The 24,901-nt window shown below is 45.3% G+C and overlaps 1 protein-coding gene across 3 annotated transcripts in view; it reads left to right on the top strand.

The window, feature by feature from the left end:
- Positions 1-24,901, top strand: part of LOC147026853 (solute carrier family 23 member 1-like) — a 78,152-nt gene that overhangs the window by 5,474 nt on the left and 47,777 nt on the right. For 2 of the 3 annotated variants that reach the window (XM_085882699.1, XM_085882698.1), the window contains exons 2-3: positions 2,540-2,653; positions 18,312-18,469. In XM_085882699.1, the coding sequence (XP_085738825.1) occupies positions 2,540-2,653; positions 18,312-18,469 (272 nt within the window). The remainder of the gene's footprint in view (positions 1-2,539; positions 2,654-18,311; positions 18,470-24,901) is intronic. The other variant, XM_085882700.1, reaches the window with a different exon arrangement.

Below are 24,901 nucleotides of genomic sequence, written 5' to 3'. Positions count from 1 at the left end.
TCAGAGGTTCATCAGTGAGTGTCGGGGAGTGTTGTTGCCTGAAAAAAATTGAAAATTTTGAAATTGTGGATTTATGTTTTGTCGCTATATAGTGCCTTAGCCTTTGTAGCTTTGTGAAAGGTAATATTAAATGATCCCAGACATCCTTCCTTAGTGGGTGCAGGGAAGTATTTTAGGCCCCCACAAAAAATAAAATAGAATTTTTTTTTTTTTTATTTCTTCAAAATGCCAACAGGATTATAACAGCACCGGGCAACGCCGGCTACCCCAGCAAGTAGCTCATAACTGCCCCTTCAATATCGCACATAATACTGTTGCGGATTTGGAAAACTATCGCACTCATCATTCAGGTCCTATAGATTAGTTATTTCGGTATGTGTTTTATAGATAAGTTCTTTGCCCTCGTCTAATGGGTGATTAAATGTAAATGCACTGCATAGTTATTTTGATAGTTAGGGTTTTTCTTTCGTTTATTTAACAAACACCGACAAGAACAGCAACAGTTGCGGACCACTCCAGCTCGGAATAAAAGAATAACGACAACCCTCTGCTCCCGGCATTCTCAGCACGCTCGCTTGGCAAAGCGCCAAGTGGGGAAAAGGTTGAGCCACACCTAAAAACGATGAAACGAATGTTGCCTGAGCGAGCGTGCTGGGTAGGATATAAAGGAGCAGAGGATCCTCGCAGAGGCGGTCTGTCTGGCTGGCCTTGGTCATCGTCGTCATCTTCTTCCTCTGCCGCACGAACGAGCGCTCAAGAGACCTTCCTAGATGACAAGAGACTCTCCTCGACAAAAGAGACCTTCCTCCACAGAAGATCTGGAGAGACACCATCCCCCACCAGAACTGCAAGGGTCGCTCGCCGGTGCCTGGATTCGGCTCGCCTCTCGCTGGGGCCCGGGTCGACTCGACATGAAGACCGCACGAGGCGGACAGGTCTGAGCTAGGTCTCAATAAAGACCAATTGGTCCGGTCATTTTGGGATATTTGTGTGTGCACGTGTGTGTCCTGTGGGCCCCGTCTTAAAGTAGTAAATTGTTTAAGTGCTTGTGATGTCTATAATTGCAATTCTCAATAGTCGGTTTAGCTCTGCCCTTACGTGCTTCCCTCATTCCCCACCTATTGTATAAATAAACCCCCATTTGTTCAATGTTTCACCTCGTCCTCATCCTTTCTTTAATTGACTGAGCGTGCTGCATGTTGGAGAAATAGTAAAAGCGGTTACGGCTGTAAGGGGGACATTTGGACCGACGGGACTTTGGTGACCATCCGCTCGGGTCACACACGGTTCGAGTACTCTAAGCGGCTCATTCCGTACGGGTGCCATTGAAGGTGTGAAGGCTCGGTGGGTCGCCATGTGGTCTCTAGGTATTTTTAAAATTGGCGAATAACCCTGTACCACGTGGTGAAACTATTGGCCCTCACGGTCCAAAAGGGACCCGTACTTTTCCGGAGTTTTCTGAGGAAGTACGATCTGAATTCCGGGCGATCGGTCGAGCCGACTCTGCAGCTCCATCTCGCGGTTGCGCTAACGGCCAACGCCCGGCCCCGCAACAATACAACTCTATCCCACATACCCTATTAGTAACAGTAAAATTTTTCATGAATCAGCAAGTCAATGCAATTTTACAGATGAAAATAAGATAATTATGCAAATGGTACTTCTCATAAGTGTCCACAAGACCTCTGGATTCTGGCATTGAGCCTGATCTGACCTGATGCTAACTCGCATGTGGTTGACGTTTTATATATCTCGTCCTCATTGATGGTGCACGTCTGTTCATGCTTGACCTTAAAGTCTTAATTTATCAGATTTTGACTCAGGAACTTGTTCACGATCTGAAAATCCATCCTTGAAAGCCCAATTGACTGAGAAGTTGCAGTTCGCGCATCGTGTAATGTAACTGCTTGTCAGTGCAATACCATAATGAACCATCACCATCACATAGTACGTTCTGTTGTCATTGTGTTCGTGCTTTAAAACTTTTTGTGCTTGGGTAATTAATCCTCAACAAAGAGAACAGCAACATTCACGTTGTCTGCCAAATATTCGGTCTCAGGATAAGCATAACAGTGCATCACATATGCCTGCATAGACCTCCAGGGATGGAAATATCATGATGATCTTACATTGAGCATGTGGTTGTGATAATCAAGAAACAATGGTTGAAGTAAACACACACGGAATCTGTGAATCACGTCGACCTGACAATGGACACCAAGTAAGACTGGCATGAGGGATTATAAAATGCATGTGTATAAAGAAAAGTTAAGTCGATGTATGGACAAAATCTGAAGGACAAAACGTAATCTTTTATTTTGAGATGAAATAAAACTTCCCACATTGTAAAGCTTCACTTTTATCTCCCCTCCTCCACCCCCTCACTCCCATTGTTAAAAGTATTCGGCCATGTTTGCAAAACACTCAGCGTGAGTTCAATTTCTTCAATATTTGTACAAGACCTTCACACTAAGTTTGATCAACCCTTCGAGTGTGTCCCATGGTATTGTCTGCATGCTGTGAAATAACTTCCCTACAGATACCATGTGTCGATGATCAGAATTTGGCCGAACAGCCTGACCCCTCACTTGACCTGATCTTCTCCATTGAGGATGTGCCACCATGGTACCTCTGTGTCATCCTTGGTTTCCAGGTACGGCCTTGTTTTTATGTTTTATCAATGTTATCCTAATTGCAAATGCATTATTTATGATTTTGGTTTGTTCAATGTAAAACAAGACAATTTGAGCTAAATACGTCAACCCAAGAGGTCTCCAAGAGATTGCAGTCCAGATTGATTTTGGATGCAACTTCGCAAACTTGCATGAAGCACTAAGGATGCCAATGTCAGGGTTCATGGCATGATCCAAATGTAGAAACAGAGTGTATAACTACTGACAGAGCCCACACAAACACTCACTAATGCATGATTCTTGTCAATAAAGTAAACGTCATTGTACATCGTGTAAGGCCAATTGCCCGCTTCTCTATTTTTTGTATACAGAATCAAGGCTCATGGAAGAGATAGAATACATAATCGATCAGGACGCAACATGACAAAGGGAACAGCAGAAAGTCAAGGGGGAGGGGGGGATACCAACAGCAGGGCTGAGAGAGAAAATAGATGGATAAACCAGGGATGAGGGTTAATGATGGAGAACGCAAGAATTAGACAAGATGGATACAGAAGCGAAATTTTGAGAGGAGTAGGGGTGGTTTAACCAGTGAAAAAATATCAAGGTTTTTGGATTAAGATGATCTGAGATTGTGGTGAAATGTCTTGAATACCTGGAGAGAAGAATGAGATTTAATATAATGTGGAAGTTGGTTCCATGGGTGGGAGAAAAGAGGATCGAATGAGTGTAAGTGAGCAATGATTCTGGGTTTGAGTAGTTTCACTTTGCAAGACAGTCCTTTCATAGAGAGAAAGTGAGAGTGTGGGATTTCTCATCATTGAAAGACATATTTCAAGTGTTTGACCAGTTTTTTTTATTTCCTCCTGGTCTGAAGAGAGGAAAGAGGCAACTGTCTTTCTCACTGAAGGATGAAGGATGCCATAACAAAGGGTGAAGTCATCAGCAAATCAATAAAAATGATTTTTCAGAGAGTCAGCAAGATCATTGATTCAGATTAGGAATATGACTGGGCCTAGAACACTGTCTCGGGGTACTCCAGGTTTCACAGGGAGAGAAGATTAAAGGATTCCATTGATTGCCCCACGTTAGCTACGAGAGTGGAGGAAGTCAGTCAGCCATGTGTGGAGTTGGCCTTGGATGCCATAGGTAGAGAGTTTGTAGAGCAATGTGGGATACCAGACTATATCGAAAGCTCAAGATATGTCTCGAGAGATGGTCCTGATCTCATGTCTGATATTTAGGGCCTCTATCTATTGTTGGGAGAGAATAAGTACCAGGTCCAAGGTAGAGTGATCTGGTCTGAATCTGAATTGATCTGAGATGCGGTCATTGGAGAAAAGGAGTGATTTTAATTTAACTGTGTTGATGGATTCCATGACCTTGATGATTATTGGAAGTAAGCCGATATTTCAGTAGTTAGTGGATCTGTTTTTGCACCTTTTTTTGGCGTACATCTTGACCTAATGCAGTGATGTTGGCTGGCTTCCAAGGAGATGGAGAATGACAGGGTGAAGAGGGAAGAAAGAGGAAGTGGATGAGCAACAGAGCAGGTTTTGTGGACACATGAGTTGATGCTGTCCGGTCCAGTTGCAGAGTCGGAGTCGATGGTTGAAAGAACTTCTCCACCATCTCAGGTGGAAAATAAACAGAGTGCAGGAGCAGATGAGTGTGACTGGGAAGGGTGGGTACAGAAAGAGAGGGGTTGGGGACCCAAGATTTTGAAGCAAACACAGAATTGAGGCATTCGGTCTTCTCACGAGTGGAGTTGGCTGAGGTGCCATTTTAGGAGAGGGATGGGATGGAGGGAGTGAGGAGAGAGGAGGAGTGGTGAAGGAAGGAAGGAGGTGAAGGAACGACATTAAAAAAATTGGGGTCTAAGGGAGTTTATGTGGGGGGGGGGTGGCGGGTTGCCCATCAAGATAGGCTTTGCTGAAGTACGTAAAAGTGTATATTAAATACATTGCACAGAACAGTGCAAATCAAATGGTATGATATGTCACATTGACACTCATCTTGACCTATTGTTATCTGATCAAATAATTTAGCTATCGCAGTCATTCAAAAATATATATACAATGCGAAAGTTACATTTTCGTTTGCAAAACTTTTAAATAATGCAAGAATGTGTGGTTTTTAAAATAAAAATTGTTTTGTTTTGATTGATAAGGCTCATATGAGCTAACACACAACACACAACGGGGGGGGGGGGGCAGGAGACAAAGAGGGGCAGGGGAGGGAAGGAAAAAAACAGTGGGGAAGAGAGACATGAGGAGATCTGTGGAAGGGAGAGAGAGGGAGCGGGGAACATGGGGTAAACAAGATGGACACCACAGGGACTTTCAGGAAGGAAAGCAGGGAATTTGAAGGAGGTGGGTTCGGGGTGGATTTACGGGGGTAGAAAAGATCAAGTTTTGGATGGGGAAAGACAAGAGGTGGTGGTGAACTGATGTTTTGAGGGCCTGGAGGGAAGAATGGGATTGAACAGAGTGTGGGAGTTTATTCCAAAGGTGGGGAAAAAGAGGAATGAAAGAGTGAAAGTGAGCAGTGATTCGTGATTTTGGTAGTTTTACCAGAAGGGTGTTGTTGGTGGACCTTGAGCGCCCTGCAAAAATATGGGGTGGGGGGGGGACATATCACAGACAGAGCAGGGGGTGAGACGGGAGACGAGACAGTAGAAGACAGAAAGTCAACCGACCTGCCTGCGGTGATTGGGTGAGAGGCCTAAAGACTCAACCACATCGTGGGAAATACCAATGATCCGAAATGCCTTGGTTTCCACAGTGTGAAGCTGAGAAAGGTGGGAGGCAGGAGCACCAGCCCAGAGGGGAGAGCTGTACTCCATCAGGCTGTGGACGATAGCTTTGTATGTGTTCAGGAGCTCAGGTGGGCTGAGGAAGGACTTTGCACGACGGAGGATTCCCAGTCGGCGACTGACTTTGGAGGCCAGGTTGGAAATGTGACTTTCCCAGGAAAGATTATGGCAGATAGTGAGACCAAGAAGCTTGAATGAAAGGACTTCTTCCAGAGGATTGTTGAGAAAGTAGATGGGGGGGAGGGTGTTCTAAACTGTCCTTTCAGAGAGACATTGTGAGAGTGTGAGATTTGTCAGGATTGAAAGTTGAAAGACATGTTCCAAGTGTTGGACCAGTTTGTGATGTTATCCAGATCTGCAGAGAGCGAACAAGCTGCTGCATGCCGGTCTGATGGATGACAGATGGTACGGCAGAGGGTGGAGTCATCAGCAAAGAGATAAAGAGGATTTTGCAGAGAGTCGGAGAGATCATTGATGAAAACCAGAAAAAGAACAGGGCCCAGAAAGCTGCCTTGATGAACTCCAGCCTGGACAGGAAGAGGGGATGAGAGAACTCCATTTAGAGCCACAGGTTGGCTATGGCAGGAGAGAAAGTCTGTGAGCCATGAGTGGAGATCGCCATGGATACCATAGGAATAGAAGAGGTTTGCCCCCCAAAATAGGTATTTGCTTTCTTCTCATAAACTACACACACAATTCCGTTCTAAATTCTGATGGAACACAATTCCGAATGAAATTTGACCACAACCATCATTACCCATGATGTAGTAAAGTGTGCTCACGACATTGAAAAGAAATTGGGGTCTTGGGGAGTTTATGGGGGGGGGGGTTGCCGGTTGCCCACCAAAATAGGTATTTGCTTTCTACCCAGAAGCTGCACACATGATTTCGATGAAAGTTGACCACAATCTTCATCACCCATGATGTACTGAAGTTTGTTCATGACATTAAAAAAAACATCAGGGTTTAAAGGGATGGAGAGGGGGGTTGGGGAGGGAAACCATGGGATAACATTCCCAGGTCAGATTGCGGGAGAGTGTGTCGGAGTGGTGATGAGGTGTCGTCCACCTAACGGTGTCGGCGGTCTCCATGGGTTAACCTGAGGCGGTCCCTTCGGGTGGGTGCCTGGAATGTCCTATCCCTAAGAGAGGATGATCACCTGTCTCTGTTATCATCTGAGCTCAAGCGTTTGGACATCGGTATTGCAGCACTCTCTGAGGTTTGGAGACCGGATTGCGGCGAGATAATGGTGGGTGGTTACACCTACTATTGGTCTGGTCACTCTGATGGTTACCATACTCAAGGAGTTGCTGCAGCTGTGTCCAATAAGCTGACCCCAATGATAATTGAGGTACACTGGTCAACGAGCATATTATGAGACTAAGGATTCGTCACTCCTTGGGTGTCATTTCCCTGGTCTCTGTTTATGCTCCGACTGAGGCGAGTGATCTCACAGTGAAGGACACATTCTACGCCACACTCGAGTCTGTGGTTGATCAGTGCCCAAGACGAGATACACTTCCAGTCTTGGGGGATTTTAATTCATCTACTGGAACTGATAGGGATGGTTATGAGACATGTGTTGGTCCCCATGGGTCTGGAACTATGAACCAGAATAGCACTAAGTTCCTTGACTTTGCAAGAAGTCATGAACTTAGGGTGGCTGGTTCATGGTTTCACACCTACAGGCTTATCGCTGGACTTGGTATCCCAACGCTATCAGTGTGGCAAAGGAGATTGACCATGTCTTCGTTGATGTTCGCTGGAGAATGATCCAGAACTGCAGGGTCTACCGGAGTGCTCAGTTCCTCAATACTGACCACAGTCTTGTTGTCACAACTCTGAAGTTGCACCTTAAATCCAGAATGGTACCATCCCAGCCGAGGCTGGATGTTGGCAAGCTCAAGGATGAGAGGGCAGCTGAGGAGTTTGCTAACAAGCTGAATGGAGATTTGGGGGGTCTGGGTGCTCTCGGAGGTCCTGAAGAGTTCTGGAGTGCCTTCAAGACCACCATCCTTGATGTTGCCGGTGGATGTCTTGTAACTCACTGCAGGGCAAAGAAGAATTTTGTCTCTCAAGGGACACGATACCATTTACCAGAGTTGCAGGGCCAGGCTGAATGGCAGAGCTGAGCTGTTCAGGGAGCTGAGGTGTAAAACTGTACGTGCGCTAAGGGTGGAGAAGGAGGCCTACGTGTAAGGAATATGTGAGGGGGTAGAGCATCACCTGTGGTTAAGTGATTGTCGTCCTACTTACATGGGAATTCGCGCATTACGATCATCCAAGCCCATCCCTCGGTGTACTGCAGTTAGAGCAGAGGGTGGTAGGCTCTTGACTGAGGGGTTCGAAGTGAAGGCCCGCTGGGCCGGTTACTTTGAGCGGTTGTTCCAAGCTGATCCACCAGCTGTTGAGTTGCATGTCAGAGGTGTTACAATCCTTGTTGCTGACACTCCAATCAACTGTGGTCCACCTTCGCTTGTGGAAACACGGGCTACGGTGAACCGATTGAAATGTGGTAAAGCTCCAGGGATTTGTGGCATCCATGCTGAACTTCTCAAGGCTGGTGGAAATGCTGCACTCGTGTCATTGCATGCAGTTTTGTGCTCTGTCTGGAACACAGGTATAGTCCCAACTTACTATAAGAGGGGCCTTGTTGTCCCTCTCTGAAAAGGGAAGGGTGATCGCCAAGACTGCAACAACTACCGAGGGGTGATGCTGCTCTCAGTGCCAGGCAAGGTCTTTGCTCGGATAATTCTTGATAGGGTTCGCCACCATATGCTTGAGCACCAGCGTCCAGAGCAGTCAGGCTTTACACCAAAGAGGTCAACGATTGACCGTATCCTTGCTCTTCAGGTCCTCACCGAAGGCAGATGAGAGTTTCAGCAGGGGCTGCTTGCAGCCTATGTTGATCTCTGTAAAGCGTTCGATCTAAGCCCTCTGGAGTATTCTTGGCCTTCATGGGGTGACACCCAAACTGATCGATCTGATGTATGAACTCTACTCTGGTACTGAGAGTGTTGTGAGATGTGGTGGTACCATCTCTGACTTATTTCCAGTTGTTACTGGAGTTCATCAGGGGTGTGTACTGGCCCCCACACTTTTCAGCACTTGAATGTACTGGATTCTAGGGAGGATGTTGGAGAGATCAAGCTGCGCTGCATCGTTTGGGAATGTCAAGAACTCTGACCTTGATTTCGCAGATGCAGTCATCTTTGCAGAGACTTTAGATATCCTTTTGGGGGCCCTCGACATGCTGAATGAGGATTTGGAGCCGCTGGGACTATGGGTTTCCTTGGTCAAAACTAAGATCCAGGCTTTCAATGACATCTTGGATGCTGCTATCCTGTCTGTGCCTGTTTGTGGTGAGGATGTTGAGGCTTTCGGCCTTTTTAACATCCCGTGCCTTGATTGGCTTTCTGGAAAGATGCAAGTGATTGGCTACCAGAGTTCACGTGTTTGAAAAAATTAATGAATTATTGAGTCAATTAATGAATTATTGAGTCAAAATTAGTGAGTCACTCCACGTCCAATCATCAGCAAGGTCATGAAATCCATCATCACAGATGACATAAAATCATTCCTTTTCTCCAACAACCTCATCTCAGATCATCAATTCAGATTCAGACCAGGTCAATCTACTTTGGTCCTGCTGTTATACTCTCCCAACAATGGATGGAGGCCCTAAATATCAGACATGGGTCTAGGGCCATCACTCTGGACATATCTAGAACTTTTGATACAGTCTGGCATCCCACTTTGCTCTCCAAACTGTTTGCCTATGGAATCCAAGGCCAATTCCAATCTTGGATTGCTGACTTCCTCCACTCTCGTAACAAACGTGTGGTACCAAACGGATTCCTTTCTTCTCCTCTCCCTGTCAAGACTGGATTGCCTCAAGGCAGTGTTCGAGGCCTCATCCTATTCTGAATCTTCATCAATGAGCTCTCTGACACTGGAAAGTCCTCTTTATCTCTTTGTTGATTACTCCACCCTCTGCTATGACATCCCTCATCAGGGTCAGGTATGGGAGCATGTGCCAGAACAGCGCGTCGCTGCGTCCACTTTCCGCCGGTACTCCAGGGGCCTCCGTCTGGCCATCCCCCAGGCAGATGCCAGGCCCATCCCCATCTCCTTGAGATGATGGTCAACCTGTTGCAACCATGAGGCACGTGGTCGGCCCACTGGCCTCCTCCACTCATGAGACTCCCTCGCTGAGAGAATCTGGTGAGCAGGATCAGCGTCAGGAAAACGAGTCACATGTCCATACAGCCGCAACTGACGCTCACGGACTATGCAGGTAACAAATCTCATCCGAGTCTCTCTCAGCAACCGCTCGTTGGACACAAAATTCGACCAGCGATAGCCAAGGATTCTCCGAAGAGACCTGGTGCCAAAGGAATTAAGTCTCCGTCTCAGATCCTTGGTCAGAGTCCAAGTCTCGCACCCATAGAGCAAGAATGGAAGTACCAAGGACCTGAAGACTCGGACTTTCGTCCTCCCGCACAGGTACCGGCAGCGCCACACCCCATGATCCAGTGAATCCATGACTCCCCAGGCCCGACACAGACGTCTATTGACCTTTGACTCGCAGCCAGCAGAGACATGAATATCACTGCCAAGGTAAGTGAATCTCTCCACGACCTCAACATCCTCACCACAAACAGACACAGACAGGACAGCAGCATCCAAGATGTCACCGAAAGCCTGGATCTTAGTTTTGACCCAAGAAACCCGTAATCCCAACGGCTCCGACTCCTCATTCAGCACCTCGAGGGCCCCCAAGAGGATGTCTAAAGTCTCCGCAAAGATGACTGCATCATCTGCAAAATCAAGGTCCGAGATCTTGACATTCCCAAACGATGCACCGCAACTTGATCTCTCCGACATCCTCCCTAAAATCCAGTCCATACAAGTGCTGAAAAGTGTGGGGGCAAGTACACATCCCTGACGAACTCCAGTAACAACTGGAAATAAGTCAGAGATGGTACCACCACACTTCACAGCACTCTCAGTACCAGAGTAGAGTTCAGACATCAGATCGATCAGTTTTGGTGGCACCCCACGAAGACCAAGAATCCTCCAGAGGACATCCCGATTCACTGAATCGAACGCTTTACAGAGATCAACATAGGCTGCAAGCAGCCCCTGCCAAAACTCTCGTCTGCGTTCGGTGAGGACACGAAGTGCAAGGATACGGTCAATCATTGACCTCTTTGGTGTAAAGCCTGACTGCTCTGGAAGCTGGTGCTCAAGCAGATGGTGGCGAACCCTATCAAGAATTATCCGAGCAAAGACCTTGCCCGGCACTGAGAGCAGCGTCACCCCTCGGTAGTTGTTGCAGTCTTGGCGATCACCCTTCCCTTTCCAGAGAGGGACAACAAGGCCCCTCTTCCAGTCAGTTGGGATGATGCCTGTGTTCCAGGCAGAGCACAAAACTGCATGCAACGACACGAGGGCAGCATTTCCACCAACCTTGAGAAGTTCAGCATGGATGCCACAGATCCCTGGAGCTTTGCCCCGTTTCAACTGGTTCACCGCAGCCCGTGTTTCCACAAGCGAAGGTGGACCACAGTTGATTTGAGGGTCAGCAACAGGGATTGTAACACCCTTGACGTCCAACTCGACAGCTGGGGGATCAGTCTGGCACAACCGCTCAAATTAACCGGCCCAGCGGGCCTTCACTTCAAACTCCTCTGTCAAGAGCCTACCACTCTCTGCTCGAACTGCAGTGCTCCGAGGGATGGGCTTGGATGAACGTAATGCGCGAATTCCCCTGTAAGCGGGACGAGAATCACCTGTCCACAGGTGATGCTCTACCCCCTCACAGATTCCTCGCACATAGGCTTCCTTGTCCACCCTCAGTGCACGTACAGTTTTACGCCTCAGCTCCCTGAACAGCTCAGCTCTGCCATTCAGCCTGGCCCTGCGACTCTGGTCAATGGTATTCAGTGTCCCTTGAGAGACAAAATTCTTCTTTGCCCTGCGGTGAGCTCCAAGGCATCCACCGGCAACATCAAGGACGGTGGTCTTGAAGGCGCTCCACAACTCTTCAGGACCCCCCAAAGCACCCAGACGCCCCGTGTCCACTCAGCCTGTTCGCAAACTCCTCACCTACTCTCTCATCCCTGAGCTTGGCAACATCCAGCCTAGGCTGGGATGGTACCATTCTCCAGGATTTAAGGTGCAGCTTTAGAGTTGCTACAACAAGCCTGTGGTCAGTATTGAGGAACTGAGCACTCCGGTAGACCCTGCAGTTCTGGATCATCCTCCAACGACCGTCAATGAGGACATGGTCAATCTCCTTTGCCACACCGCCAGCGTTGGAATACCAAGTCCAACGATGAGCTTGTGGGCGCTGAAACCATGAACCAGCCACCCTAAGTCCATGACTTCTTGCAAAGTCAAGGAACTTAGTGCTATTCTGGTTCATAGTTCCTGACCCATGGGGACCAACACACACCTCATAACCATCCCTATCAGTTCCAGTCAACGCATTGAAATCCCCCAAGATGAGAAGTGTATCTCGTCTGGGGCACTGATCAACCACAGACTCGAGTCTGGTGTAGAATGCATCCTTCTCTGTGAGATCACTCGCCTCAGTCGGAGCATAAACAGAGACCAGGGAAATGACACCTAAGGAGTGACGAATCCTTAATCTCATAATACGCTCGTTGACCGGTGTTACCTCAATTATCATTGGGGTCAGCTTATTGGACACAGCTACAGCAACTCCTTGGGTATGGTAACCATCAGAGCGACCAGACCAATAGTAGGTGTAACCACCCACCATTATCTCGCCACAATCCGGTCTCCGAGCCTCAGAGAGAGCTGCAATCCCGATGTCCAAATGCTTGAGCTCAGATGATAACAGAGACAGGTGATCATCCTCTCTTAGGGATAGGACATTCCAGGCACCCACCTGAAGGGACCGCCTCAGGTTGACCCAAGGAGACCGCCGTCTGGTGGACGACACCTCAGCACCACTCCGACACACTCTCCCGCAATCTGACCCAGGGATGTTACCCCATGGTTTCCCTCCTATCATCAAAGATTGGGGGTACCGAAGGCTTTGCCCCAATCCCGTCATCCGGTGAGCTGCCCTGAGAAGGGAAGCTGCACAGGAGGTACTCCCACGGAGTGGGTTTTCAGATTTTTTTTGCGTTTTTGCGTTTTGCGGAATGAAGGGTTTTGCGGTGGCCGGAGTGCAAATCCTGCCACCAACCTCCAAATAAGAAGTGACCCAACTGCAGGAGGACGTCCGCAGACACAGTTGGGCACTAGATATGGATGGCCGTTGGGCACAAGGAGCTCCTCCGCCCTTTGACAGGTTTTGTTTTTAATCCTGCTCGGTGTTCATATCCAAACACCCTCCTCACCAGAAAACCTGGTGGGGGAGTCGGTTTAGTCGCCGCCAACCCGACCATGGAACAGGTTAGTACAGGTTTACATGGTACCTGCAGCAGGTCACAGATCGAACCTGACCTGACAGTCAATCCCTCATCTGTTTGACGTGAAGCAACAGCCAATTCCTTCTCAGACCTTTACAAAATCATAAACAGGCCAAACACATTGAATATGTATTTTAACCTGAAAAAAAAAACTCTCTCTCTTTCTCTTTCTCTTTCTCTTTCTCTTTCTCTTTCTCTTTCTCTTTCTCTTTCTCTTTCTCTTTCTCTTTCTCTCTCTCTCTCTCTCTCTCTCTCTCTCTCTTTCTCTCTTTCTCTCTTTCTCTCTTTCTCTCTTTCTCTCTTTCTCTCTTTCTCTCTTTCTCTCTTTCTCTCTTTCTCTCTTTCCCTCTCTCTCTTTCTTTCTCTGTCTCTGTCTCTCTATTTCCCTCTCTTTCTTTCTCTCTCTTTCTATCTCTCTCTCTTTCTCTCTCCTTCTGTCTCTCTCTTTTCTCTCTCTCTCTCTCTCTCTCTCTCTCTCTCACTCTCTCTCTCTCTCTTTCTCTCTCTTTCCCTCTCTTTCTCTCTCTTTCTCTCTCTTTCTCTCTCTTTCTCTCTCTTCCTCCCTCTCTCTGAAAGAACTGTACTGCAAACCCTCCCATCTACTTTCTTAACAACCCTCCTGAAGAAGTTCACTCACTCAAATTATTGGGTCTCACTCTCAGCCTTGATCTCTCGTGAGCAAGATACATTTCAAAGTTGGCCTCCAAAGCCATACACCGACTAGGCATCCTCCATCGGGCAATGTCCTTCCTTGGCAGGCACACTTGAACTACTATCCACTGACAAGGCTTTCATCCACAGCTTGATGGAGTATTGCTCTCCCCTCTGTGCTGGTGCCCCATGCCTGACACCTTACTCAGCTTGATACCATGGAAACCAAGTTCCTCTTTTTTAATACCGCCCAAATCCTGAACCACTGCTCACGTCCACTCATTTGTTCTTCTTTTTTCCCACCTGTGGAACACCAACTTCCACACTCTCTTCAATCTCATCCTTCCCTGCAAGTCTTCAAGGCAGCTGTTCACCACCATCTCAAATTATCCCCCATTTAAAACCATGATCTTTTCTACACCGGTTAAACCACCCCACCCCTCCAAAAAATTTGCTTCTGTATCCATCTTGTCCACCCCTTGCATTCTCCCTTGTTTGTCTGTCTCTATCTATTTTCTCCCTCCACCCTGCTGTTGGCAATTTTCCCTTCACCTTTTGCTGTCCCTTTTATTATGTTGTGTCCTGTCCCATTCTGTATTCACGCTATTCCATGAGCCTTGACTATATATCGAAAGAGAAAAAAATATTGACACCTAGACGAGAGAAATGAACCTTTTGATGCATTGAATGAGTCTTCGACTAAGAGGGGAATTGTGTGTTGATAAATGGCCAACCTGGCCTGGTCCTTTTCCACAGACTTGGGGATGCATTTCTCTTGAGAGGAGGGTTGGGCAGTGATACGGATGTGGTATTGGGGATAAAATGGGAGATAGATTGGAATAGTTATTTCATAATACATGTTTGTGGTAAGTGTGGTGTAATTCCAGTAAATAACTAGATGGTATTCATGGAATACATACCCTGTGCAGTCTTGAGAGGGAGTTGGTGTTGGCTAACTTTTTGGGTTATTTTTCTTTGATCCAATATGGCTGCCAGACCACGTGACTGATGACGTCATCTTTATCAAACCATATATCCCATGGGTAGTCGATCAATGAGTTACATTTTGCATTGATCGGTTAAGCAGTTTCTCCTACGAAGATTTTTAAAGATTTTCCCTTAGATCCAACAGGGTTTATTCTAACGTGCAGTTGTACCCCTTTTGTGCAGTTGTAAATTCAAAATATGCAGTTGTAAATCCAGATTTGTGCAGTTGTCAATTTGTTCTTTGTTTGAATTTGCATGGCTAGGGTGTCATAAACTAGGAAGGAACCACAATAGATGTCACTGATAGTCTGATAGCTGACCAAAACTTATTTTTTTATTAACCTTACAATATAATGCAATCATACATATTACATAAATCACAATATATGACATAAACTACCACATTTCACATTACAAATTATATCTTAAACAGTGAAGATTATCAAACGTATTTACAGTAGATGTGAAACTACAAGTGGTTGCTCATCGTCACACAAATAACAAAATCATAAACCTGAGCCTGAGGTTGACTATGACTAACATTAGAACCAAGTTTCAGGAAAGTCCAACTCGCTAGCTGTCTTTGGCATGAGTAAGATTCAACAAAATCTGTAGAACTTAACGAAAATGAACATTTGAACCTGTCCAAGTAAGCAAAACTGTAAGAAGTTAGAATTTATTGACCTTCTTCTTAGGTGGTACCTCCACCTCGTCAGGCTCGTCATCCTCTACTTTGTGTTCTGCTTCTGTGAAAACTCCCTTGAAGTGGACTTCAAACTTTACTTTGCCATGGTTTTTGTTTCTGCGTACCTTTGATGACAGCCAAATCATAACCGCCTCCCTAGGATCAAATGCTTCTAATGGTGGCATGTTGTAATGTATGTACAAATACAGATTTCCCGTCTCCACTGACATTCTTGATCTTTCACATGTTTTCAGAGCATTGCTGCTACTTATAAGACGCTCAACATCTGCTGAATGAGGCTTGGCAGCCACAACTCTGCTTAATGCCTTCACCAGATTTGGAAACAGTTCTTTCGACACCAGATACTTGACCAGCTTGTTGAGAGTTAAGTCTTATTCTTGTCCAGAAGATACAAGATCTTGGTATTCCATACCGAGTTCCTCAAGGTCCAAATCTGGACATATTAGCTGATGAACAGCCTTGATGTCAGCATCTTGTAGCTTCAAGAAGGGCACCAGTACTTCCATCATGTGCTTGTCAATGTCACTGTCAAACGCCGTCATGCTCGGCTGCTTCGCAGCCTCCATTTTTTCCCGCCCCTGCCTCGCATCAGAGTTTGTGCAGTTGTAAATTTTCCTTCGAATAAACCCTGAGATCGAATATGGCTGCCAGCCCACGTGACACTTGATTGTCATTTTAATGAAAATTCTGTTCATATTTCAAGTCAATCAGATGAAAATTGAGGATTTCAGACATTTGACCTATCTTGACCTTTTTGGCTTATATCGACCTCAAAAATAATTGGTGGTTGAATTCAGTGAGGTGATGTGAAAATTCTGTTCAAATTTCAAGTCAATTGGCTGACAATTGACAATCTTAGAAATTTTGACTATGTTGACCTTTTGGCCTATGTTGTCATCAAAAACATTCGGTGGTTGAATTCAGTGAGCTGATATAAAAATCCCATTCAAATTTCAAGTCGATCGGATCAAAATTGACAAATATAGAAATTCCAGCCGATGTTGACCTTTTGGCCTATGTTGTCCTCAAAAACAGTCGGTGGTTGAATTCAGTGAGCTGATATAAAAATCCCATTCAAATTTCAAGTCGATCGGATCAAAATTGACAAATATAGAAATTCCAGCCGATGTTGACCTTTTGGCCTATGTTGACCTCAAAAATAGCTGGCGATTGAATTCAGTGATTTGATATGCAAATCCTCTTCAAATCTCTCATTAATCAGATGAAAATTGAGGATTTTAGAAATTCGGCCTGTGTTGACCTTTGGTTGATGTTGACCTCAAAAGATTGACCACTATATCACATGCTCATTTAACATGGGGTAAAGTTTCAATTTCCTCCACTGAACGGTTTTAGATTACGCTGTTAACAAAATGCAGACACGACATACGTTGTACGCCATACGTATGTATGTTACCGTTTGCTTAGCTCTGCTTTTCGCTTTGCGAGTGCAGGGTAATAAAGCATGTCGAGCATGTGTTTAGAAAGCTCGTCCCTTTACCCCAGTGTCTATGTCTAAGCCCCGTCTTCCTCCCCTTCCCACATTATCGAACCATCCCCGTTGTTTATCTGTCTTTGTGTGAAATTTCCCCACGTAATAGTCAAAGGTCACAGCCCAGGTGCGATCGTGGGGTTGGTGAAAGCCCACGAAACAGACCAAGGACATGCTTGTATATTGAATGGCTTACAGGAAGGTGAAATAATTGCAAAATTCACCAAGTGGTTTCGGGTTCCACTGGACTCATGAGTTGAAGATAAAAGCTAGTGCACTAAAGCACGTGTCAGAGCTGGTCGAAGATCTGGTTACAGACCTGGTCAAATTTAGAGAGTGCAGGTCCGAGTTGGTCAGAATGAAGAGCCTCAGGGCAATGGAAGAGAACCATACCACCGCCTGAATTATGCGAAGCTATTCCAGCTGAACCACAGCTGACTCCAGAGTAACAAAGCTGCTGAGTTAACTGCAGACAAAGTTACAAAATAATATTTTGCAGCATTTGAGACTACGCAAGTATGGTGATCACATCACTTCAAGAAGTCAAAAGTAAACAAAATGAGAGTAACAATATTCTCCCAGAGTCAAGAGCATCATTGCTCAAAGGTGAACTCACCTTCTTGTCTACATCCTACCACTTTCCGGCTATGATTCAATGTGAAAGCTTTCGTATTGGAGCATGCTGTTTTTCCAAGGTATTCTGTGGAGCATGATCTTTCACCGATCATCCTTTCAACTTCTGCGCCACTTTTCTTTTGTATGATGTGGTTTATGTCACTGCAGCTCATTATATGGTCTTGGTTGCCAACCAAGATGTGACGATTCTTCGTCTTCTAGTTTACCCAGTGTTATTATTGTCTCAAAGCCAGTACCACAGAGTACACTACACAATTCACCATGGAGGATATTTACAAACCTGAAACCATTCGTTGGCCTGCTGCTTGACTTGTAGAGTTAGGCATTGTGCTTTAATAAGGTTAAGACAATGAACATTGAGGTTAAGGCTTGGTTTGCTTGGTTCCATTGTTACTCCCTTTTGGTTTTGCTTTGGGATTTTAAATACTTGTACTAAAGATATTAATTTTTTTTATTAGGTGTTGTACTATAATCGAATGTCCAACTAGTTTCCTATTCCATTCAGCCATTCCAGCCATCCTCTCGACTCCTTGATTTTGATGGGTCTTCCTACAGAGAGTGGCTTATAGAGTCCTAAATGCCCCTTTAGCCATCTTGATCGCCAGTCACATGGCAGCAGGAAGTCCAAAAGTTGTTTTTTTCGCACATTTCAAAAAGCTTCATCGGCTAAAACATGACACATCTCAATGGCATCAAGGAACTCACCAAATGTTTGAAAAATGTATGACAATGGGGTGGAAACAAATTATATAGAAATGTGCTACATGTGTGCCGAGTTTCATTGAAGTTACACCATTCCATCATGCTTGGGTTGGAGGTTTTTGACTCATTCTTGCAAAGGTCCATCTCGCTTTGGTCATCATGGTTGTCTTGTGCTGTAGATAAAAACTGGAATGATTCGAAAATGCAATATTTTACTAATCAGATGTTTTCTTTTCACCAGCATTATCTAACATGCTTCAGTGGTACTATTGCCATACCATTTTTGCTTGCTGAAGCCATGTGTGTGGGCAAAGACCAGGTGGCCATCAGCCAGCTTATTGGAACCATCTTTACATGTGTGGGCATCACCACATTACTACAAACTACAATGGGATGCAGGTCTGTAAGTTGTTCAGGTGCTGGCTCAGATGGCAACTTATAATAACTAAAAGGGCACTTGGTAGAGTGCATACCTCCACCACATAATGCCTGATCCATGAGAACATATCCTTGTCACACAACAAACCTGTCCACAAAATTTGCTCCGGATCTGTCCACAACTTTTAGAGATATCCTTCACACAAACAAACAAACAAACAAGAAGAAGACGTCGTGCAGAGCACGATATTGCAAAATCCATAAAACAAATTTGACCTCGAAAATAATTGGTGGTTGAATTCAGTGACCTGAAATATAAATCCTCTTCAAATTTCAAGTCAATCAGATGAAAATTGAGGATTTTAAAAATACCACCTTAGTTGTTTACCTTTGGCCTATGTTGAGCTTTTGGTCGATGTTGACCTCAAAAAGAATTGACTGCTTGAATTAAGTGTCTTGAAATATAAATCCTCTTCAAATTTCAAGTCAATCGGATGAAAATTGAGGATTTTAGAAATACCACGTTAGTTTTTGACCTTGGGCTTATGTTGACCTTTTGGTCGACGTTGACTTCAAAAAGAATTGACTGTTGAATTAAGTGTCTTGAAATATAAATCCTCTTCAAATTTGAAGTCAATCGGATGAAAATTGAGGATTTTAGAAATCTCACCTAAGTTGTTGACCTTTGGACGATGTCCACGTTTTGACCTCAAAAACAATGTGCTTCTTCCTTTTGACAAATTCTACCATGTGGTGAAGTTTCATGAAGATCAGTTTAAAATTGTGACTTGTCAGTGACAAACAGACAGAATAACAAAATCGAAAAATCTTCGATTTTGCAAGGAACAAACGAACAGACAGAAAGGGGTGAAAACATAACCTCCTTCACCTTCAGTGACAGAGGTAATAATATGACTTTCATAACAAGGAACTTCAACACAGAAGGATAAAGCTTATGCTATTATCAGCAACTTATGGTTGTTTTTCAGTGCTCTATCCTTTTTAAAAGCTAAGTGTCAAGTAAAGACGCAACACATACCATCTTAAAGTTTTTGGTATGACTGGGCAGGGATCAAACCACTGACCCTGAGACTCAGAGCAGACACTCTAACCATAGTGCTACCAAACTTTTGTTTGGTGAAGTTTTGAACAATACATACGTACGTACATACATACATACATACATACATACATACATACATACATACATGCATTCCAGCAGGGGTACCTGGCGTTGCTGGGCAAGGTCGGGTCCCTGTTCTGAACCCCCCCCCCCCACCGTCCCCTGCCACCTCTCACCCAGGCCCGTCGCGAGGGGGGGTATTTGGGTGCAATGCCCCACCATGGCGCATCTGGTGCCCCCCCCCCACTTGTACGCCACCCATTTATGCCCTGTTGCACCCTGTGAACAACTTAGTGTTTAAGGATGAGCGCCCACTGTGAACTTGCTGTTTAAGAATTCACCTGTGTGAACTAAAACCCTGATTCCAGATGTTCAACGTGGTGAATAATAAGGCCTTCTTGGATAAACTGTTCTTTAATAATATCCTTCTTTGAATAACAGTCAAGAGATAAGTGTGCGCTTGCCAGCGCATCTCCAAAAGCAATTGGCAAGACAATACAGTCCAAGACCACAAGATAAAAGATAATAACGCAAGCACCAACGCCGGCAGCCAAGACCTCATGTCGAATGTCGATGTTGTGGGTGGTTATATATATCGTGGATCATTTCGTTTTCAGGAATAGCCAATCAGCGTATTCGATATGGAGACCCGATTGAGCAGGTCACCTGATTGGTTTTAAGTTAGGTATAAATGTAATACAGTAAGTCCTCGCTTTTCGCAAGGGTTGCGTTCCTGGAAAACCTTATGATAAGCGAAACTGTGTTAAACAAAACATATTTTCCCATAGAAACCAATGTGTTAAAGGGAGGATGTGTTTTGGCTCGGAATTTTTTGGACATAAACACAAATAAACAAAACACACTCCTCGAGTCATGGCGACTTACCCCGAGGCTGGAGGAACGGAGTTGATTGCGGTGGACAAGTCACACTTGCGGAGTGGTAGAATCGTCCCCCTCTTCACTTGACACTGTGCTGTCACTTTCTTCACCAGCGGGAACGGTCTCTTGGCAGCTGGTTGAAGGAGCATCCTGGATGGTGGATGGAGTTGGTGCTGCATCTTTTGGCTTGAAAAATGCATGGAGAGTGGGCTGGATGCCTTTCTTTTTCTTTGCTGCATAAAGTTCCTTGTAGCAACAAAGGGCATCACTAACAACACAGCTAAAATCAATGCTCCTTTCAAGATTTGGATCTTGCTCGATAACAAATTCTATGGCACTTTCAAACGAGCTGAGGATTTGGCTGAGGTTTTTCATGGTGAGATGCTCGGATGAAGGTGTCACAGCATCTTCTTCTTCATCAAGAGCCCACTGCTGTTCCAACTCCATAAGATCTTCATTGCTTAAGGGTTCTGCATGAGACTCCAGTAAGTCATCCACATCCTCTTCGTCAACCTCTTCAAAACCAGCCTCCTGCACCAGGTCTACAATTTGACTTGTAATCAACGGAACATCAGCAAACCCCATGAAATTGTGGACACACTCAGGCCACACTTTCTTCCACACAGCGTTCATTGTGGAGGCACTCACCTCCGCCCATAAATCCTTCATGTTTTCCAAAGCCATTTTTATGTTGTATGTTCGCCAAAACTCCTTGATTGATAGCTTGTCCTTATCAGTTTTTTTGATAAGCTGCAGCATGGTATGCTTAACATAATAGGCTTTAAAAGCAGCAATAACTCCCTGATCCATAGGCTGTAAAAGTGAGGTAGTATTTGGTGGTAAAAATACTACCTGCACGTTTTCACACCAGTCTTCCATTTGCTGAGGATGGGCAGGAGCATTGTCTACAAGCAGCAAAGATTTGTTGTCAATGTTGTTCTCCTTGGAGATACTTCTCAACATGATTGGAGAAGTAATTGATCACGTAATCGTGGGTCAATGCCCTCACAAACGACGCGCTTTTTCTTGCATCACAGCAAGAGATAAAGGCATGCGACGTTTAGTTTGATCTTCCATCCACACACATAATAAACGCTTCATGTTGTGCATGGCACCATCTCTCATTCTCGTTAGTGTCGTTGCACTCGAACTGGTCGCAATCTGTGATATTTTCTTTATCTTTGCCGAACTGTGAACGATCGAATGTACAGTCGATGCAGTGATTGCTGCGCGCGGCCGATTTCCGTTGTCCCTTCACCTCGTTCATGTCTTTTAATTATATCCAATTTCACCTTCAATGTGAAAGCCTTTCGTTATCTCTTGAAACGAGGTGTGCTCAGCTAAAGACTTGCGGGTCGCTTGGGATTCATACTGGAAGGTATGCAGGCGAGCGTGAAGAGAATACGTACAGTACAGCATACAGTACATGCGCAGTAAAGTGAAAGTATGTTTATGCGCATCCTGTGTAATTGTTGTTTTTTGCAGACAGTTTGAAACTTTTTTGCGTTTTTCCTTGCAATGACATTACGATAGGCATAAAACGTTTGCGATAATTGAAAAATTGGTCATTAAAACTAAATTACGAATAATCGAAACTACGATATGCGAACTTCCGGTTAGGGAGGACTTACTGTATAGTCATAATATGATAATATGATTAAGGAAAAGACATAAATTTACATAATTAAAGCTGAAGTGCACGTGCACCACGTGACATTCTCAACCCATCAACCCTCCATCTTACAAAAGTAATTTTATAATAAAAATTAAAAATATGTGTTTGCAATCGTGCTTACATTTGAAATGATGCAGATAAAACCTGTTTTTGGTGGATGCATCATTTAATAAATAAAACCGTCAACCGTCAAATCTCGCGAGTCACGAGATTAGTAACTGAGTCACGAGGGACTAATCACAGAGCACGAGCTTGTAGCACGAGAAAAAGACGTGGATGATGGATATACGAAAATGGCTCAAAAAAGAAAAAAATGCAAGCGACGAAAATGAAGAAGATGATGAAAGACATGTTGTGGGAGAAGTTGGAGTTGGAGTTGGAGTTGGAGTTGGAGTTGGAGTTGGAGTAGGAAAAGACGATCATGTCGATGAAATACCGACAGAAGCTGGCCAACCTGGCCAAGCCAGCAACGTTAGCCCTGCGGCTGGAGCCCCAGCGCAGACAGCCGAGTTTCCACGCTCGGCGGCGGCCTCGGGGTCGGGTGTGACTGTCAAGCCGCTTCCCGATGATCTTGGAAGTGAGAGATCAAATCAAGTTGTTCTACAGCGGAACCCCGGCCATCTGTTGCAGAACAAGAGTCGCTCGTTTGTGTCCTCGTGGTACCAGACTAATGAATGGCTGGAATACAGTGTGCAGACAGATGCAACATTCTGCTATCCATGTAGGAAGTTTAACACCGCACGTGGCCCAGTGGACTCTACTTTCACAGTGCAAGGCTACCGGAATTGGAAACATGCCGTTGAGAAAGACAAGGGGTTTCACAAACACGCAACTTCAAAGGAACATTTAACTTGCGTTTTGAGGTGGAAGGAGAATGAGAGGTGCATCGATTGTGGTTAGGAGATTTCCACACTCCTCAATGCTGACCAGCTAAATAGAAACCAGTACTATGTGTCTGCTCTTATAAATGTTGTGGGATTTCTCGCCGAAAATCAGATACCTTTTAGAGGGAGCCTTGATAATTTTGACGATATGTCAGACGGGCACAGTGGGCTCTTTCTCTCGCTTTTAAACTACACACTCAAGAAACACACCGAGCTAGCCGAAATAATAAAGCATATCCCACGAAACGCAAGCTATACTAGTCCGGAAATACAGAATGAACTGATCTGCACATTGAGTAATGTTGTGACGGATGCCATCGTGGAAGAAGTAGGCTGGTGGATGGTGGATCCCTACCATCAAGGTGGATGGGACGAGGGACCCCACTGAATGTGAGAACATATCAATCATCTACTCACAATAGCTACAGCCGACGCTGGAGATGCAAAAACATTGACAGACCTAATAATTGCAGAGCTGCCAAAAACAGGACTTGATACGTCAAAAATATTAAGTCAGGTGTACGACGGGGCTTCGGTAATGGCTGGGAAGCACGGTGGGGTGCAAACGTTGTTGCAAGAGATATTGGAAAGAGAAGTCCCCTATGTGCACTGCTTAAATCACCAACTCCATCTGGTAGTTATCCACGCACTGGCAGCAGAGAAAGATGTCACTGATTTCCTCGAGGTTTGTTGTTGCCTGTACAAATTCTTCAGAAAGCCCACTGTTGCTGCACAGTATAAATGTGAGCGGTTAAAACGACTTCTTTATCAGAGGTGGACGGGACATTTAGCCACCGTGTCTGTGATCATAGGATCTTTTAAGGATATCACATCCTTACTGTCGGAGATAGATGCAGAGCGCGCCTACGGTGCAGAGATGAGGATGGAGGCTATTGGGCTTTTGGGGGAAGTCTCTGGGCCTGCCTTCATGTTCATTGCTATCTTTGTATAAAAACTGCTGATGATGTTAGATGGCCCTCACAGACTCTTGCAGGCAGAGGACATGGACTTGCTAACGGGGTTGGAACTGGTGGCGAGTGCTACAGAGTGCGTGAAGAAACTCCGCTCTGAGGATGAGTTCACTGATTTGAGGAACAAGGCCAACGATGCACTTCTACACCTACACCACCAAAACGGAGACGCACAATGCATAAGAACTTGGAACAGTTTGTAGTTTTGGAGACTACAGGACAAAACAACGACAATGACAAGACGGAACTGCAGAGGGTTTTTTACAGCGCAATTGACACTGTGCTTGGCGAGATCGCTCAGCGCTTCAGTGAGCGCAACACACAACTCGCCGGTTCACTCGCTGCCTTGAATCCTGAAAATGGCACGTTTTTGGATCCCCACTTGCTCCAGCACATCATGACATTAACAAAGTCAACCATCAATGAAACAGAGTGTGTGGTTGCAAAGCAGTTTATTCGCTCACAGACAGAAAAGCAGCCAAACGAGAGATGGACAACACAAAAACTCCTCTCAACATACCACAAAACGCTGGAAGCCATGCCAAGTGTAGTGACTGCTATGAGACTTGGACTAACATTTGGTGCGTCCACTGCCATGTGTGAAAACTCATTCTCAACATTGAGGAATGTCTTCACTGACCATCGACGGTCCATGTGCCATGCACACAAGGCACAACTGGTACAGCTGGCCTTCGAGAGAGACCTCACACGTAAATGCCTGAATGAATGGAAGGAGAAGGTCCTCAGAAGATTCCACACCGAGACACGTCTCCTGCAGCTCTTTTGACAGCGAGTATAGTGGTATAAAAACTATACGAGGAGTTCAGATTGCGTGTGTGACTGCTGGTGATGCGTGTGTAGTTGTGGTTGCAGTGTGGTTGTGGTCAGCACCCGCCATGGTCGGCTGCTTTGTACTTCTGA

This window comes from Eptatretus burgeri, chromosome 5 (assembly GCF_056783735.1).
Source record: "Eptatretus burgeri isolate ZD-2024b chromosome 5, Ebu_testis_v1, whole genome shotgun sequence".
Lineage (NCBI taxonomy): Eukaryota > Metazoa > Chordata > Myxini > Myxiniformes > Myxinidae > Eptatretus > Eptatretus burgeri.
Note: the sequence above shows the minus strand (reverse complement) of the source record. Positions and strands in the feature narration are given on the sequence as shown.